Source organism: Sorghum bicolor, chromosome 2, assembly GCF_000003195.3.
Source record: "Sorghum bicolor cultivar BTx623 chromosome 2, Sorghum_bicolor_NCBIv3, whole genome shotgun sequence".
Classification (NCBI taxonomy): domain Eukaryota; kingdom Viridiplantae; phylum Streptophyta; class Magnoliopsida; order Poales; family Poaceae; genus Sorghum; species Sorghum bicolor.
In genome coordinates, this window is record NC_012871.2 from 23,764,677 (window position 1) to 23,781,402 (window position 16,726).

The window sequence follows — 16,726 nt, forward strand, 5'->3', positions numbered from 1 at the left end:
CAGAAAATCATAAACTTACAACATATTGCAAATAACCTGCCAGAAGCATTTACTAATTATAAGGGTGTCACAAAATCCTCTTATCCTACTCGCAATCCGCCCGAAAGAGTGGAGGTACCAATAAAAACCATTCAACTCCCACTTCCAAAGAAGAGGGGGAGAAGTACGGCCGCTCCTAAGGATAATGCTCCAAGTAAGCGTCGAGAGCTAAATCCTCCAGATCAGTAAATCCAAGCCAACCTCAAGCTGGTAGACAACTAATAGTGGATAGAAGTCCAACACTAGGACCAAATCCGCAACCGGATCAACGGTGCATCCAAATTCTGATCCTGGGACATTGGTACACCCTGACTCCATAGTTTTGGGAAATGTTGAGTCAAATAATGGGGTGAAAGAAATTTCTATCAATAATATCAATTCTAGAGAATCATACGATCGTAAGACTACTGTTGTAGACATGTATTTCTCTACAACAATTGCACAAATCTTTCTCAATGATCTAGATCCTAAGACCATGGAAGAGTGCAAAAAGCGCTCGGACTGGGCTCAATGAAAAGAAGCAATTCAAGCTGAGATAGCCTCGCTCACTAAAAGAGGGGTATTCACAAAAGCTATGCCCACACCTTCCAAAGTCTTTCCTATAGGCTTTAAATGGGTTTTCGTTCAGAAATGGAATGAGAACAATGAGGTGGTGAGATATAAAGCAAGGCTCGTAGTACAAGGGTTCACACAGAGACCCAATATTGACTACAATGAAACTTATTCTCCAGTAATGAGTGGAATTACTTTCCGATACTTAATATCATTGGTAGTTCAAAATCATCTATCTACACAGTTGATGGATGTGGTGACAGCATATCTATATGGGTCACTTGATTCGGACATATACATGAAGGTTCCCGATGGAATCCAAATTCCGAATCCAAACGCAAATTGTAACATGTATTGTGTAAAACTACAAAAGTCATTATATGGCTTGAAGCAGTCGGGACAAATGTGGTACAACCGACTGAGTGATTTCCTTTTAAACAAAGGATACACCGATAATGATGATTGTCCATGTGTTTTCATTAAGAAATCTCAAATGGGATTTTGTATTATATTGATGATTTAAATATCTGGTGGCTATAAAGAAGTGGGATGATCTTTTGAAGTCAGATCACCTCCACAATCCACAGTATGACAGCTATTCACATATATTTTAGCTAAGCAAGGAGCTAATAAGTGGGAATACTTTTGTTGGTTGGAAGGAAGGCTTGATTAACTTTCCACCAACTTACAAGTACGAAAGGAATTCAACCAGATATGTTGGTGAGCTTCATAATGAAGCAGAGAAAAAAAAAAGATCTCCAGCATGGTTAAGCCTCTTTCTGATTATACTATATTTTTGTTTAAGATTAGAAATACATCAAGTATGCATATGCAAACCATGACCATGCTTCTGAACTTGAGATCTCTTCTAGCATTCTTAGGAGTATTTTTCCATGTGAACTTGAAATTTCTTGCCAGAATTCTAGCTACTATCTATTAAGTAATTCGATGTCCTTCCAAAGATCCTCAAATGATCAGTGTATTGCAAGTGATTCAGGTGCGATCGTGTACTATGGTTTGGGAAGGGTACCAAACAACTATCATACTGGAGCTCCGGTTTGAACCTCTCAGATCACCACCCAGTCAGCGCCCTCTTCTTGGTCGAAGTTGAAGTGTTCAATCCACAAAAACTCAAAAGGGTCTTGAACTTCAATCCTGGATTCGTTTCAAATGCAGAATATTACATGATGGCAGATCCTTGAACTTTTTTTTCAGCCAGTGACATTGAACTGGGCCTAGAAACTTTGCAGTGGTTCTTCTGTAGGATTTAGTCCTGCCGTTGTGTTAACTGTGGTCGTTTTTCTTTTAGGAATATACACCAATAGTTTTCTTTTGTGACTAATATACACCAATAGTTGGGGTAAGGATTTTTATATATGTTGGGAGCGCGGGTATCATCATGTAACTGAAGTACGGCTCGTTAGATTGCACGTGCAAATCTTCCTAATTGCGAAATGAATTGAAGTAAAAAATCCTCGTCATACATATATTGGGCATTAACCCTTAGAGGTGCACTGCCTTCATCTCCACAGTGCTTTCCAACAAAGGCAACGCACAATACGCTTTTGTACAAATCTCAGCATACCATCGTCTATCACCCAGACTCTAAAATTGACCTGCCCGGATGTCTCGATCAATGCGATCTGCATTAAGTGTTCCTGGCAGCTCCCTAAAATCTTCGTTGAATATGGAGTATGCACTGCGTTGAGGGTAGAACAAACAGAAAGTTTAAACTTCAAAGTCAGAAAATAATAAGCTGTGACTTCCCAATATACAATTCATAAACTTTTTCATCATCTAATAGTACAACTAAATTTGTTACAACTAGATCTTTGCGTCTGAATGGCCATCTTCCTTTTTATGTTTATTGCAAAGCACTGGCACTGGCCAAAGAAAAAGTTTATTGCCTAGGTAAAAGACTCTTAGCAGAGAAACATCTATTTGGCTTATCAGCATGACAAGCCCAGACAAACTAGAACTGAATAAAATCAACTTGTGAATTGCACTGATAAAGAAAATACTAGCACCAATGAAAAAGGAGAACAGTTTATCTCCAGTTTCACAATACAGAAGCATCAATATCACTGATCGTCATGACAAGCCCAGAAATAACAGAAGTAAATCACAGCTATTCTAGCAAAAAAACAAGCACATAGTCTGGTAGCTGACAGTGCGAGTACTTTCTAGCCACTAACCAGCTGTTGACCAAAAGAAAAAGAACTTTTATGCTGCAACAAGCTGTTTTTTAATTTGCTTTTCACCAGTGTTTTTAAGGCGTCTCTTAGGCGTCGCTTAAGCGACGCTTAGGCGTCGGGGCGCTCGAGGCTCGCCTTAGGGGTAAGGCGGCGCCTTGTCGCCTTATGCACATGCTGATGCCCCCTCGATTCTGCCGTCTCCTCGTCGATTCTGATGCGGGTCCTCTCTATTCCGCTGTCTCCTCGGCGCCGTCGACTCGATTCTGCCTTCTCCTCGCCACCGGCTGCTCGATCTGGAAAGGGACCGCAGTGGCTGTAGATCTGGAAGGGGAGCAGCGAGGGAGGGGAGCAGAGCAGCGCATCCGGAGAGAGGGGAGGAGCCGCGGACGGAAGCGGAGCCACAGAGGGAAGTGGAGCGGAGAGACGAGCGGAGCGGGTCGAGTGGTGGAGAATGAGCAGCAGCGCTGGAGGGGATTCCCATTGGGATAAGCCACGCTAGGAGGGGGAGGGGCACATGGGCTGCCTGGTGGGCTGGGCCAGTCCACTTCTTACTCCTCCTCTCTTTTTCTTTTTCCTTTTCTTTTCTCTTTATCATCTACTACTCTAAGCTGTTGTTTTAAATTTTTCTTAAATTGGTAAGGCGTCGCCTCGCCTCACGCCTTAGTCGCCTAAGCGTAAGGCGGTAGTCACTCGCCACGCCTCGCCTTACCGCCTTAAAAACATTGCTTTTCACTTAGGAAGACATCCCCGCACCCCACCCCAAAGGAATGGAGCACATTTTAGCTGTACTACTTCTATCCAGCACTCCAACCAATAAGAAGACCAAAGTATGCACAATGTATCATTACATATCATATCCTGATGCTAAACAACTGAGTTGTAAGCACAAGCAATTGCATGGTATAGAAGAACCCAATGTTGGTCAAAACATAATAAAAAGTTTTCATCAAAAACTGAACAATAACACAAACTGAAGTTATAAGATGACATACCTAACATCACCTTGTTGTCGTCTTCCAAGATTAAGAACTATGATCAAGAAACCGGTACCAAGTATCTGACAATACAGCAAACAATAGCATTTTGCCAATAAATTGAAACGTAGAAACAAATTCCATAATTTTCGCCATTCCAAACCCCTAAATTTTACTACACATAATAGTAGCATCAAGGTTCGGCACAATCAGTATAACCTTGGCTGGAGCTAGAAATTGGTATGTTCAATTCTTAATAACTATCTAGATGTGTTTCAAATGCTTAGATGCATTTCATTGTCAGGATGAGCATAATGTATATCACTGATAATAATTAGTAAGAGTTTCTGAGTACTGAAGAAGTTACTTACATATAAAGGTCCAACGTTATACTTCTGAGCAGTCGGTGCCAATAGGAACCACATTGCAATGATAATCCATGCTTTCATACTGAGAGAAAACAGCGCCATCAAAATGATATCTGAAGAAGTAGAATGTGTGTTACATTCAGCACACTGTCATTTCATTTTATACAACAAAATAGATGAGAAACGTGCATCACATTACCAGGTAATCTCAACTTGTCTCGAAGAAACATAAAAATTTTCCTCTTCCACAAGGTTGTCGTTTGTGGTATTTTGAACTTCTACAGAAATGAAAAGAGAGGGGTAGATTTTTACGAAATACAAAAAGATATCTAACATTGCAGATCTTTTGGATGTACTGCAAGAAAATTGTACCAGTTCTTCCTCTTCTTCCTCCTCGTCATCGTCAAGGAGATGATTAGCAGGAGGCTTAGGCGCCACGGCCACTATTAAAGTATCTGCAGAAATCGTGAAATAAATAAATAAATATATATATATATAAACTCTCATATGAACAAACCTGTGTGTAAATGGATCATGACAAACTAAATTGGACAGCCCCATACTAGAGCACAGCACCGATTTTATAGAAGAGAAGACAAAACTAGAGCATCTCCAAGAGTTTGCTATCTCAACTTGGCATCCATAAAATTTTGGCAAAACATGAAAAAACATCATCCAACAATTTGGCATCCCAACATGGCAAAAATAGGAAGTTAGCATATTTCTTTCCCCAGCACGTAAATATACACGCACTTATCGCCCTTGGCATTGTGGCTTCGCGCGCCGCCGGCTTCCCTTCGCGCTCGCACAACCTCTTCAGCAGGGTCCGAAAGCGACTGACAAAGGCCTGTCACCTGCATGTCGCCTGCTGCTGCTGGTCCATGTCACCTCCTCTGCGGAAAGGACATGAAAGATTGCCTGCTCCTCCTCATGAATGAAAACTGTGACTACTTTCTTTTCTGCTAGCTGCTGCTACTGAATGGTACTTATAAACAAACTAAATGATACCCTGTGCAAAAAAAAATAGTTTGTGGGCCTTATTTTAAATTTTGCAAGTCAAAAATGTCAAACTCTTTTAGCATATGTTTTTGGGAGTTGGCAAATCACAAGATTCGCCAAGTATAATTTTGCAAACTCTTGGAGATGCCCTAAACATGAACCTATATGCGATGTTAGCAACATATCTCGCAAATGGCCACTGACGACATAGGGGAATTCAGGATTAGGGCACCCACCCCCATCGCGAAGATTGACATGGGTATCGTGTTGGTGCGGGAGCGTCTTTCCCCGCAGGACCAGGCGGAGTCGAACCTCTTCTGTGCCTGCCAGACGGCGTTCGCGCGCGATGCGGCCGCGAAGCTCGGCAACCTACAAGGAGACAGACATCAGGGAGGACTCAGCCTAGACGAAGGTTAAAGGAGGGGGGCGGGGGGTTGGGTTTACCGACCGAGAGAAGCGGAGGGAGGCGGAGGGTGGATGGGCGGGACGGGCCGACGGCGCGCAGCGTGACCTCCACAGTCTCCGGCTGGTCGTCGGCGGCGGCCATAGTGCGCTCTGTCCCAGCACTCGCTGCGATTCGTACGTCTCAGGGATTTGGGGACTGTCGGAGAGCTGTGGCCTCGACCGCCAAGGTTTTTTTTTAACAACCCACCACGGCTGTCCATTAGACGGGCAATTTAAATATTTGTCCCTTTTACAGATGGCTCATCTTCACTTGCCCCTCTTATAAGTGTAATTAAAGATTTGTCTCAGGAATCTCTTCGGTTCTATAGATTTATCCATTTTACCTACGTGGCAGTCTCACTCATCACGTCAGGTTGGATTGGCTACAGGAAAAGACTACATTACCCCTCCCCTTATCCGTATCGTGCGCGGGCTAAACCATGGCCTGCGGTTGCTTGCATATATATAGCTCTGACCACTTAGACTGATGAGTTTATTGCGGGCTGCAGCATCTATGAAAGTTTTTAAATTGAATATAGTTTCTGAATTCACTCCACTAAATAATACCGCATCTCAAATAATTTAGACTCATTCTGCAAATTTGTTTATTTATTTGGCATACATGGTTTGCTAGAAACTTAGTGCCAGAACACACTACGCCCTCAGTCAAAGTGTTATTCTCAATTTCAGAGAGGTCAGGCACTTTTATATTTTTTCAGATATATATTTAAAATATTAATATTTATAATACATAATTAATATCATTAGATAAATTATTTAATATATTTTTATAATACAACTTATTTAGAAATATGAACGTTACTAATATATTTTTTACAAACCATGGCCGGTGAGTTCAGAACCATGGTGCGCCGGCGGCCGGTGCTCATGCTCGTGAGCCCGACCGCAACCATGGCCACGCAAGAGCTCCGGCCAGGCCCTCTCCTTAACTAGATTTAAAAGACTCGTTTCGCGATTTACAGGTAAACTGTGTAATTAGTTATAATTTTTATCTATATTTAATGCTTCATGCATGTGCCGCAAGATTCGATGTGATGGGGAATCTTGTAAAGTTTTGGGTTTTTTGGTGCATCTAAACAAGGCCATGTCTCTAGGAGAGAGCAAAAATAGAGAGAGGGGCACTACAGTCTTTTCCTATACCCCATCTAAGCTAACATGCTGACTTGGACTGCTAAAGAGGTAAAATGGGTAAATATATAACACTGAGTAGATACTTGGGGCAAATCTTTAATTGCATTTATAAGAGGGGTAAGTGAAGAGGAGCCATCCGTAAGAGAGGCAAATATTTAAATTGTCCCTATTAGACTGTCTCCAACAGTCCTCACCTAAAACACCAGACGCATTCTTGATTTGGGTCACCCACGAACAGAGTCAGACACCCAAACCTTTCTTTCTCTAGCAGCTGACCAAACGCAAAATCCCGAGCACGGACAGTTTGCTTCGCGGGCGCACTGTGAAATTTTCTGCGGGAAACGAAGCTGCGAGCTAGTGCGGCAGTGCGGGTTCCTCGATGGCGTGTTTATTTTGCTGCCCTGGCTACGTGAAGGGACTCAAGGGCACGACGGCGGCCTGCTCTGGCTCCAGGATCCGGAGCGACGCGAGCGCCCCGACCGCCTCCTCGCGCGCCGTTGAGCACGCATCGACACTTCAGACTGCGCCGCGGTGGCGTCGGACAGCAGCGCGGCCACCTCAGCACCGGGCACGGACCCCGCATCGCAGCAAGGTCCTCGTCAACCTCCGTCTCGGTAGCCGGTGTTGGAGCAGGTAATCTGATTTTCCAGCAATTTGCTTGTTCAATCATTGTTTTCCTCCAAATCAAAGTGGATTGAGAGGGATTTTGAATCATCAATTTTTTTTATCATATCTATTTGCAAAGAAAAACATAAAAAAAAGTAAAGTTACTCAATCCACCCTAAATTATATGGCGTTTGACTTTTTTATACTAAGTTTAACCATTCGTTTTATTCAAAATTTTATGCAAAATATTATTTTTTTATCGTGACTTGGTTTATTAATAAAATTATTTAAAAAATAACTTAAATTTGACTATGTTTGTACAAATTCTATGAATAAGACGAGTGGTTAAACTTGAAGTAAAAAAAATCAAACATTTTACAATTTAGTATGGAGGGAGTATTACTTTTATAGACATTTCGAACTATGTCATTAACCACCAATTTAGATGTGTATTTAAAATCGTTGATTGAAGTAGTGGAATCGTTGCCTTCACATGACATGCAATGAGACGTGGATTTGCTAAGTGGAGAATCTATCACAAGTTGAAACAGCTATACCTGGAAATTGTTGTTTAAATATATTTGGCTAATAAGCACATCACATACATATAGAACTGTTGGGAATTTAATTTCATCACAAAAAACAACCCCAACTTTAGAGTTAAGATTTTCACTTTTCATAAGAAAATTTGCTCGCAATGAAAAAAGTCAAAGCAAAGATGTGGAAATCTGATTTCACTGAAAACATCTAGTCTTCGCTAAGAAGATTTCATCTTAGCAGAAGGAAAGAAGACAACAAAGATTGAGCAAATATAAGAGTCTGGCTTCGCCCAAAGTTTCAAAGTTCAAGATGAAAGTCAATTAAGGCAAAAAAAAATGAAAATAGAATGAAGACTGATGAACAAAAGATGAAGAATGAAGATTCAGAAGGAGAAAAAGACCACTTCGCCCTTGTAAGTGAAAAGGGTTGTAATTATTCGAGTTAGGGGTAAAATGGTCATTTTATGTAAAACACGAAGATTGAGGACCTATAAATACCCTCTCTGACATGTACAGTATAATCATGAAATGAATATGACTTTATCTTGTGTTCTACTTTCGATGTTTATGTGATTGTTTTGTTTGTTTGGAAACATTAGGCAACATTTGGTGCCCACCGTTTGTATATGCTCGAAGACTCCCACTGTTGACATTTCTAACGGCATAACTAGAAGTAGAGAAAAACCCTAATCCTAACAACGGCGCCAGAAATGTTCGCGACACCACTTATGTTGCTTATGCTAAGTTGCCATCCCTAACACAACGCAAGAAGTGTGGTAGTACTTATGATCATAGCACTCTTAAAAGATGAATAAAGGTTATCCGCAAGCGTATAGATAAATTACTCCTGTTGTAGCATTTCACTCAGGAAAGTTCCAGGTATCATTATTTATAATTCTACCACTTGGAAGGTAGGTGAAGGTATAAAGAATAAAAGCCATAACTTATACTTGTGATAAGAGTTCCACTAGATCTACTCAAACATGAATTAGCTAAACCATAAATAAAGATAATCAATAATAACCAAGATATTCGACAAGGCAGTCCCACAACGCATGTTCCTACCTGGGCATGACTCTAGAAAGAACCTTAAACTAAAGACTGACTCCTAAGGTTATTCTAATCATAGGTCATTGAGCTACCTTAATTAGTGCAATTACATCTAGCAATCATGGTTAGACTTAACCCATATTCATACTAAGGAGCAGTCATAAGAGGGGGTCAGAAACAGTAAGACATTCCCCTCCCGACCCAGGCTCTACTAGGCCTATATTCGGGGGATGGACTACAGAGGACTCAACGAAACTATAATAGTGTTGACATCGTTTTTAGGCATGAGTCAGGATGGTCAGGAAGAACTGATCGGCAGTCAGGAAAATGTTGTGTCGAGCCGGTAAGAAGATTGTCGATAGCCGATGATGCCGATGACAGGATGATAGGTGGAGGATGCTGCTGGCCTGAGGATGGAGATGGTGGTTACTAGTCATTGCCGACTGATCGTCAATGCCGATGGAGAACAATTGATCACCGATGCCGATGAAGGAGAGAGTGGAAGTTGCTCAGGAGACTACAAGGGGTATGCCGATGAAGCAGGAGCCGATGAAAGGTTTTATCGTAATAGAAGTGGAGACAGAAATAGATAGATGTTATTTTATATATTTGTTAAAACATATCTTATTTGAGAGTCATGTTTTGTCTAGAATTAGATCCTAGTCATATACAGTTGTAACTTTTTAGGTCAGGACATAAATATAGCCCTAGCAGTAATGTAAAAGATATCAATCAATATCATACACAAGTTTTACATCTACTTTTACATCTACTTTTTTGATGACTTCGTCAACTCGCATATTTTCTTCTATTTACGAGTTCTCAGGGATTCAACGAATAATACTCGACGAATTCTTGAGTTCTGTGTGAGTACCTCTTGGCCGTGGCATCCGGGCGCATCGCTATTGTTGGGACCAAAGTATTCAAGTTATCACCTTTGTCGATTGTTAGGTCAAATCGGCTGGCACGCCTCAACATCAATCGGGTATTAGCCCTTTGTGTTTGCATATCCACTTTTGCATCAACACATCTTTTGGCATGTCCAGTGGGACATATCTATCAACAAGATCGACATGGCTACTTTTGAGCTCGACACGGACAACGTCATCGGTGTGACAGAGGCCAATCTCAGGGAAGAACAGAAGCAAGCTGTGGAGAGGGCTATGGAGGAATACAAGTAGCTTTGTCTGAAATCTTTCAGCGTGTGTTGGCATTTCTTAGCGTCACTACTAAAGATAGACTATAAATCCATCATTAGCAATGGCACCAGAAATATCGGGTGTTGGTATACCATAACTATTGTTACAATAGAGAGATAACCCAAGGCCTTTAACGGTGCCGACCTTAGCAGTGCAGTCTGAACAATAATTAGGAATGCCGGATTGGCCATCCTAACCATCCTTACTTACGATATGTAAAGTTGTAGCACGACGCCAAATAAATGCACAGAGTTTACAATCTTAAGTAAGGTACGCCAATCAATATTTCATGAATATAAAGAATTAAACTGCAAGCGAACAGAACTATCATTGTAGCATTTCAAACCGTGAGTATTCAAGGGTTATCGTATTTAATCCCGTAGGAGGGCGTAACAAATGCATCTAGCTTGGTTTGTAGCATGATCACTTATTGAGATGCATAGGTAGACATAGTCTAATCAAGGGTCATGGGAGGCTCTTAAAATATGGATAGTGGACACACTCATCGGGGCAACCTCAAGGAATAAAGAGAAAATAAGGAAATAAAAGAAATAAAGAACAACTACTTGAGCCGACATTGATCTTATATAACTATGCAAATAATTGTTAGTAGAACATCTAATCAATATAACTAGAGTTAGAACTAAGTCTGAGGCTCTGGGGAGATCCCCGCAGCTGGACATCCAGCCGATAGGGACTTTACAGAACACCTACCGGAATACCTGATCATGGGGGAATACCAGGGATGATAGGGCTATCACTACCCTGCCACCTACCCCCCTACCCGAAAGATACCCATGCATCCGCTGATCTCCGCATACCCGAGCACCTCGCCCGTGTAATTGGAAACGCCTCTTAGCCTCCCGGGACCCGAACCCTTCGAATTGACAGGCTCAGCTAAGAGTGGCCATCACAGCCCAACGAACCGTTACCCCAATCTTAATCCTTTGTCTATTCATACTAATTCGATGAACGATGAAGAACAAGGATGAACACATCAAGAACATAGCACAATAACTAAGAACTAGTTCATATACTTTGAACAAGATATGAACACAACTATACTCTAATTCAATTGCATAATCATATAAATAAGATAAGAACTTGCTCATGGAGGAGAACTGAATTGTATTCATACCAAGAAGCTCTAAGATTCTCCAAGGAGACTAGCTCTCCTTGCTAGCTTAGCCTTGCTCTACTACTGAATCTAAACTAAAGAACAAGTGTAGAAATGTGAGGTATATTGCTCCAAATGATGGTGTGTGTTGAATGGTGTGGAGCCATCTATTTATAGCCCAACAAGGACGGTTCATGGCGATCTAAATTTGGTAGGAGGTGAAACCGTCCTATGCATGCCGCCATGCAACCGCCTGAAAAAGGTGGAACCGAGTTGCTGCCACGGGGGGTGCGCCCGCACCAGGGTGCGGCCGCACCACTGGTGGGCCCCCCTGGCCACCGCGTTCGCGTGGTCGGTTCATCTGTAGGCCCTGATCCTTCCTGTGGTTACGGATGGATCCAGTTCAGTGTTTTGGTGGGCTTTTCCATTTATCTTTGATTTGCGCCTTTTCTGAATACGCTTTCTTGAAGTGCGCTTTCTCGTGTCTTTTGTGCCTTTCCACGTGTCATACCTGAAATTGATATTTGCAACAAAACTTGTGGAAAGGTTAGTTCAAAGCCCTACCATCTATTTATTTTATTTATTAAAATGATGTTTATAATTATAAGATAAGGGGTACCAACAACTCCCCCACACTTGGTCCTTTGCTCGTCCTCGTGTGAAGGTACTAAAGACCAAATGGGTTCATCTTCCTTGTCAAAAGAATCTGCATACAGGTTATTCCCAGCTTCACTTGGATTTATGAACTTTAAAGTGTCTACGAAGCTATCTTGGGTAATTGAAACATGGAACAGCCTGGATTCAAATCCTCTTACATAGTCCCTGCGCAGAAACTTGGGGTTTTGCAAGATTTTGAAAAATAAAGATAACATATGTTTCTTGAATGGTGCTCTCAAGTCCCTCCTAATATGTGAGTGGTTCCTTACCAAGGCATAAAGAGTTGATGCCTTCTTTTTTATCATCCTACTTCTAAAAGGCTTATCTGGAGTTTTGGGTAGGTATGATGGTGGAACTTACTTATCCTGCATATGTTGTCGAGTCAAACCAAGGACCATACCGGAGGGAGTGCACCATACCCTTAGATCAGAATTTGCAAGTGTGTGGAATTTTTGGTGGAATCCTATCACTACTTCTATTGCAATATTCCTTGCATCAAGACCTCTTTTGAAATGAGATGAAAAACTTGAGAGGATATGGGCTATAACACAAATTTTATATTTTTTTGGACGGGTGTGAATCTTTCCCCGTTTTCCCCCTTTGGCTTTTTCTCATAATTTTTTTTATATATATAGCCCATTCCTATAATTCTGATGAAAACGAAAGAGAGCTTTATGATAACAAATGCAAGGAATGTATATGAATGCACAATTCTCAGGGTGAGATATTGGCATTTTTATTTGGTGGATATATGTGCGCAACCCTCAGTGTAAGAGTTGGCAAAATTTTGGGTGGATGGAGAAAGCATGTTGTGCGCGACTTCTCAGTGTGAGAGTCGGCTTTTATATGGTGGGTGGAAGTGAATTCTGATCTTAGAGGCATGAAACATCTCTCGACAGCGGTCCAAAAATTTGACCAAACTCAACACAGAGCAAGCAGCATATGTAGAAGGTTTAATCATTAACAAATATTTGGCCATGGTAGGAATGTATATGAATGCACAATTCTCAGGGTGAGATATTGGCATTTTTATTTGGTGGATATATGTGCGCAACCCTCAGTGTAAGAGTTGGCGAAATTTTGGGTGGATGGAGAAAGCATGTTGTGCGCGACTTCTCAGTGTGAGAGTCGGCTTTTATATGGTGGGTGCAAGTGAATTCTGATCTTATAGGCATGAATCATCTCTCGACAGCGGTCCAAAAATTTGACCAAACTCAACACAGAGCAAGCAGCATATGTAGAAGGTTTAATCATGAACAAATATTTGGCCATGGTAGGAATAAAGCTTGATCATCAAGAAACTTGCTATTGAATTTTGCTTTTTATAAAAGAAAACCCAAGTACTTTGCAAGAACCAACAAGCATCATGTCATCCTACTATATCACATACGTCAATTACTTAGATAAAATGGGGTCCCTATAACAACTGTTCATAAATCTCTAGGGATATTAGCTAAGAATAAAAAGTATGCAAAACCATATTTGAACATAGGAGACATGTTCGATGGAGTACGAAGGTAACATCATTTTAAAAATTTCATTTGAAAATCTTTTTTTGGGGGAAGAGGGTTTGCACAAACTGAGATTTTGATTGAACAGTCCTTCCCCCACACTTGTTTTCGTTCCTGTCATGGTTAGTCACAATATATATAGAAAACAAGTGCACAAGATAAACAAACTTTTTTTATTGATAACCTTGAATAGGCACATTACATTGGAAGGGAAAAATATTTGAAACATAAATATTGTGAAAAAGAAAAATGTGCCTAAACAAAGATCCGTATAGGAGGTGTGGTCTAAAGATCTTCAACAAGGCGACCAATACCTAAGGCTTCAGCGACCTTTCTAAGTTTAGTATTAAAGTTGAAGCAAAACCTATTAACATCATCACTGAGGTTCCTAATCTCAGTGTTCTTTTCCTCTAGGTCGTCTTCTAAAACCCGTAAATCAACACGTAGGCTAGCCTGATTAGCTAAAAGCTCGGCTATGATATTGGGATCATCTTCTTCATCACTACTCTCGTACTGTCCTGCACAACGCTTGATTGATGGCTGTGGCAAGTGCCTCCTGATCCTAGGGAGAGTACTGGACGATTCCGTCTTCTTGGCCTTGCCACCCATCTTTCTACCAACATGATTGCCTTGCCTATCACCACTAGGGGCTTATCTCTTAAGTCCTATGTTTCTAGTGGACGAACGGGCAGTAGCGGGTATGTAGGTGGCGCTATTGGTGGGCGCTTTTGTGGTTTGCTGGTAACAGCTAACGGCTTTCTCTTCTCAACATGGACCTCCTTGCTAGAACTCTCTTGGTAAGGTGCTATGTCTAGATTGGCTATGGTCTTGGGAGTTTTGATCAGCGAGAGGGCATAGCTAGACATGGTCACTACTGAAGAATGGGAGAGCTTAGCAATCTTCACAAGAGGGAGATGAGAAATGGTTGGTGTGAGAAGAGAAGAGGCCTATGGAGGATTTTATAGGTGCTAACGCAGTCTCTGATCTGGAAACAACTTGATCGTAACCATGGACGTGATGCTAATCAATGTAGAAGAGGAAGGGAAAAAGATTGGGGCCGATTGGCGGACCTGGGGGTGCGCCCACACCAGGGTGTGGCCGCACACCGCTGGGTTCACCAGTCGCCCTCAGTCTTTTGGGTATTTCTTTCCCTCTCTGAGTATTTCATGATCCTGGTTACGATCAATCGTGATGCACAGTGGAATTAGAGTGATAGTGTGTGGGATAGAGTTTTGAATTTTGAAAACTTTCTAAAAGCTATCACACTATCATACATTTATGAGTGATTGATACCCATGATCACAAAGATTCAAAAATAAAGAAAAGATCATAGGGGCAATATGGACTACTCATAAATACAACAAATGCACCACATAAATAGAAAGAATTTATTCAAAATAAATAAATAAGTAAAAAGAAAATATATATTTATATATTTTTTTATAAGTAAAAACTTACCTAAGGATAACTTACCGATTTACCTTCGGCAAGGGCTCATCTTTATAGTCTGTTGAGCGGGAATCTTCTCCCATTACTTCTTGCTTGATGATGGCACATCCGTCTTGGGAGGAGTAGACGGTTGCACCTGCTTGGGCCACCACTTTAGCAGTATCACCTTTGGAGGTGTGGAAGTTTGTTCAACCTTCTGCTTTGGTTTCCACACATGCTTCGGTTGTGAAGGCTTGGGGACTTCATCCCTCTTTTCATTCTTTCTAGGAGCTATTTTCTTTTCTGCTCCTTATTATTTTTCTTAAGAGCCGCCTTTTCTTTTGGCTCTGGCTTTTCCTTAGATATTTTTTTTATTTTTAATAAGTTGAGGCTGGATCTCAACCTACCTAATGCCTTGGGGGTTTAGCCCATAGAGGATGCGTATCATGTTGCACTCTTGTTGACGGCGTGGCCTGAACTCGAACTTCTCTTCTTGGCCATTAATGTTGAAGCGGATTTCTCCAGCCCCAACATCAATCTGTGCTCCAGCCGTACTCAAGAATGGTCTTCCTAGGATTAGTGGTGTTTCTTTAGTGAGCTCCATGTTGAGCACCACAAAATCCACTAGAACATAGTATCCTCTAATCTTGACAGTGATGTCTTGAGCAATCCCTGCCGGGTACCGGACTGACGAGTCTGCCAACTGGAGTGTCGGCTCCAAGTTGGTGAAGTTCAGCTTGTCAAAGACTGATTTCGGCATGACACTCACACTCGCCCCCAAATAACATAGGGCGTGGTCGAATTGCTGGGCCCCAATTGAGCAAGAGATTGTGGGGCACCCAGGATCCTGCTTCTTCTCGGGCAGCTCATTGAGTATAGCTGCGCTACATTCTTCTGTCAGCTTGACAACTTCAGTGGACGGCAATGGTCGCTTCTTGTTGATGATGTCCTTGATGAACTTGGAGTAGGACAGAATATGCAAGACATCCATCAACGATACACTAATGTGCGTCTTTTCGACCATTTCCACGAAGCGGAGGAACTGTTCATCTCCGTCCTTCTTCTTCCTCCTTTCTCTTGTGGGAAAGGGTAGCATCGCGGTGTCCCCATAGTTGTTTGGGGTCGGCTCATCTTCCATGGATTCTTTTGATGGTTGAGCCAGCCCTTCTGCCTGTGTTTCCTCCTGTTGCCGTGGCACCCTTCCTGTCTTATGGTTAGGATAAGGGGGATCATGAGTGGTCTTACCCCCTCTCGTGGTCACCGCATTTACATTTTCCACAGAATCAGGAGAAAGAACAGCTTTAGCGGCAGAAGCAAGCTGAGCTACTTTTAACTCGATCTTCTTATTAAAAGTTAGCTGATCTCTAACAGAAAGGGTCAGGCCATCAAGCTTTGTATTTATGTTGACAACCATTTGATCATTTTCAGAAAGCTTTTTAACAAGATTTTCATTGATTTTGGCCTGACCTAGCACAAGATATTTCAGCAAAGGTTGGGAGGAATTAAAACTAGAGTAATTACCTTGGGGGCGGTTCTGGTTGTTTCACCCATTACCTTGCTGTTGTTGGCGGAACCCATTGTTGATGAACGATGTGTCCTCCTGGGTTCCAGGGCAATTGATCCCCATGTGGCCAACATTCCCACATTCCTCACACGTCATGCGTGAGTCGATGGCTTGGACAGTGCCGGTGGTAGGATCAGTGGCCTGTCCGTCCAATCTCTTCATTAGTAGGTCTATTTTTGCGGCAAGCAAATCTGTCTCCTTCAGAGTATGCATGCCTTTTTGTGTTTTGCGTCCCTCTCCCCAACTCTAGTTGGCTACCATCTTCTCAATTAATGTCGTAGCATTCTCCATGGTCAGGGAGAGGAACGCACCTCCAGCAGCGGCATCGACGT

At 41.9% G+C, this 16,726-nt stretch overlaps 2 protein-coding genes and 1 long non-coding RNA gene across 3 annotated transcripts; 1 reads left to right on the forward strand and 2 right to left on the reverse strand.

Moving 5' to 3' along the window:
- Positions 2,017-5,775, reverse strand: LOC8062598. Its single transcript, XM_002461997.2, has 7 exons — positions 5,576-5,775; positions 5,364-5,496; positions 4,501-4,583; positions 4,328-4,406; positions 4,132-4,241; positions 3,779-3,843; positions 2,017-2,290 (listed from the first exon to the last, which is right to left on the reverse strand). Exons 1-7 carry the CDS (start codon positions 5,672-5,674, stop codon positions 2,197-2,199), a joined length of 663 nt encoding a protein of 220 aa, XP_002462042.1. The 5' UTR covers positions 5,675-5,775; the 3' UTR covers positions 2,017-2,196.
- Positions 6,924-8,421, forward strand: LOC110432490. The gene is made up of 2 exons (XR_002449927.1): positions 6,924-7,356; positions 8,110-8,421. It is a non-coding gene; the product is annotated as an uncharacterized LOC110432490 (long non-coding RNA).
- On the reverse strand, positions 15,234-16,490 carry LOC110432652. The gene is made up of 2 exons (XM_021453428.1): positions 16,385-16,490; positions 15,234-16,297 (listed from the first exon to the last, which is right to left on the reverse strand). Exons 1-2 carry the CDS (start codon positions 16,488-16,490, stop codon positions 15,234-15,236), a joined length of 1,170 nt encoding a protein of 389 aa, XP_021309103.1.

Excerpts from the sequence above, each read along its gene's own strand:
- LOC8062598 (XM_002461997.2), bottom strand. The coding sequence starts at position 5,674 with ATGGCCGCCGCCGACGACCAGCCGGAGACTGTGGAGGTCACGCTGCGC. Across the intron at positions 5,497-5,575 it reads GCCTCCCTCCGCTTCTCTCG|GTTGCCGAGCTTCGCGGCCG; the intron begins GTCGGTAAACCC and ends GTCTCCTTGTAG. Across the intron at positions 2,291-3,778 it reads CGACAACAAGGTGATGTTAG|TGCATACTCCATATTCAACG; the intron begins GTATGTCATCTT and ends CCCTCAACGCAG.
- LOC110432652 (XM_021453428.1), bottom strand. The coding sequence starts at position 16,490 with ATGACGTGTGAGGAATGTGGGAATGTTGGCCACATGGGGATCAATTGC. Across the intron at positions 16,298-16,384 it reads GTTCCGCCAACAACAGCAAG|GTCAGGCCAAAATCAATGAA; the intron begins GTAATGGGTGAA and ends ATCTTGTGCTAG.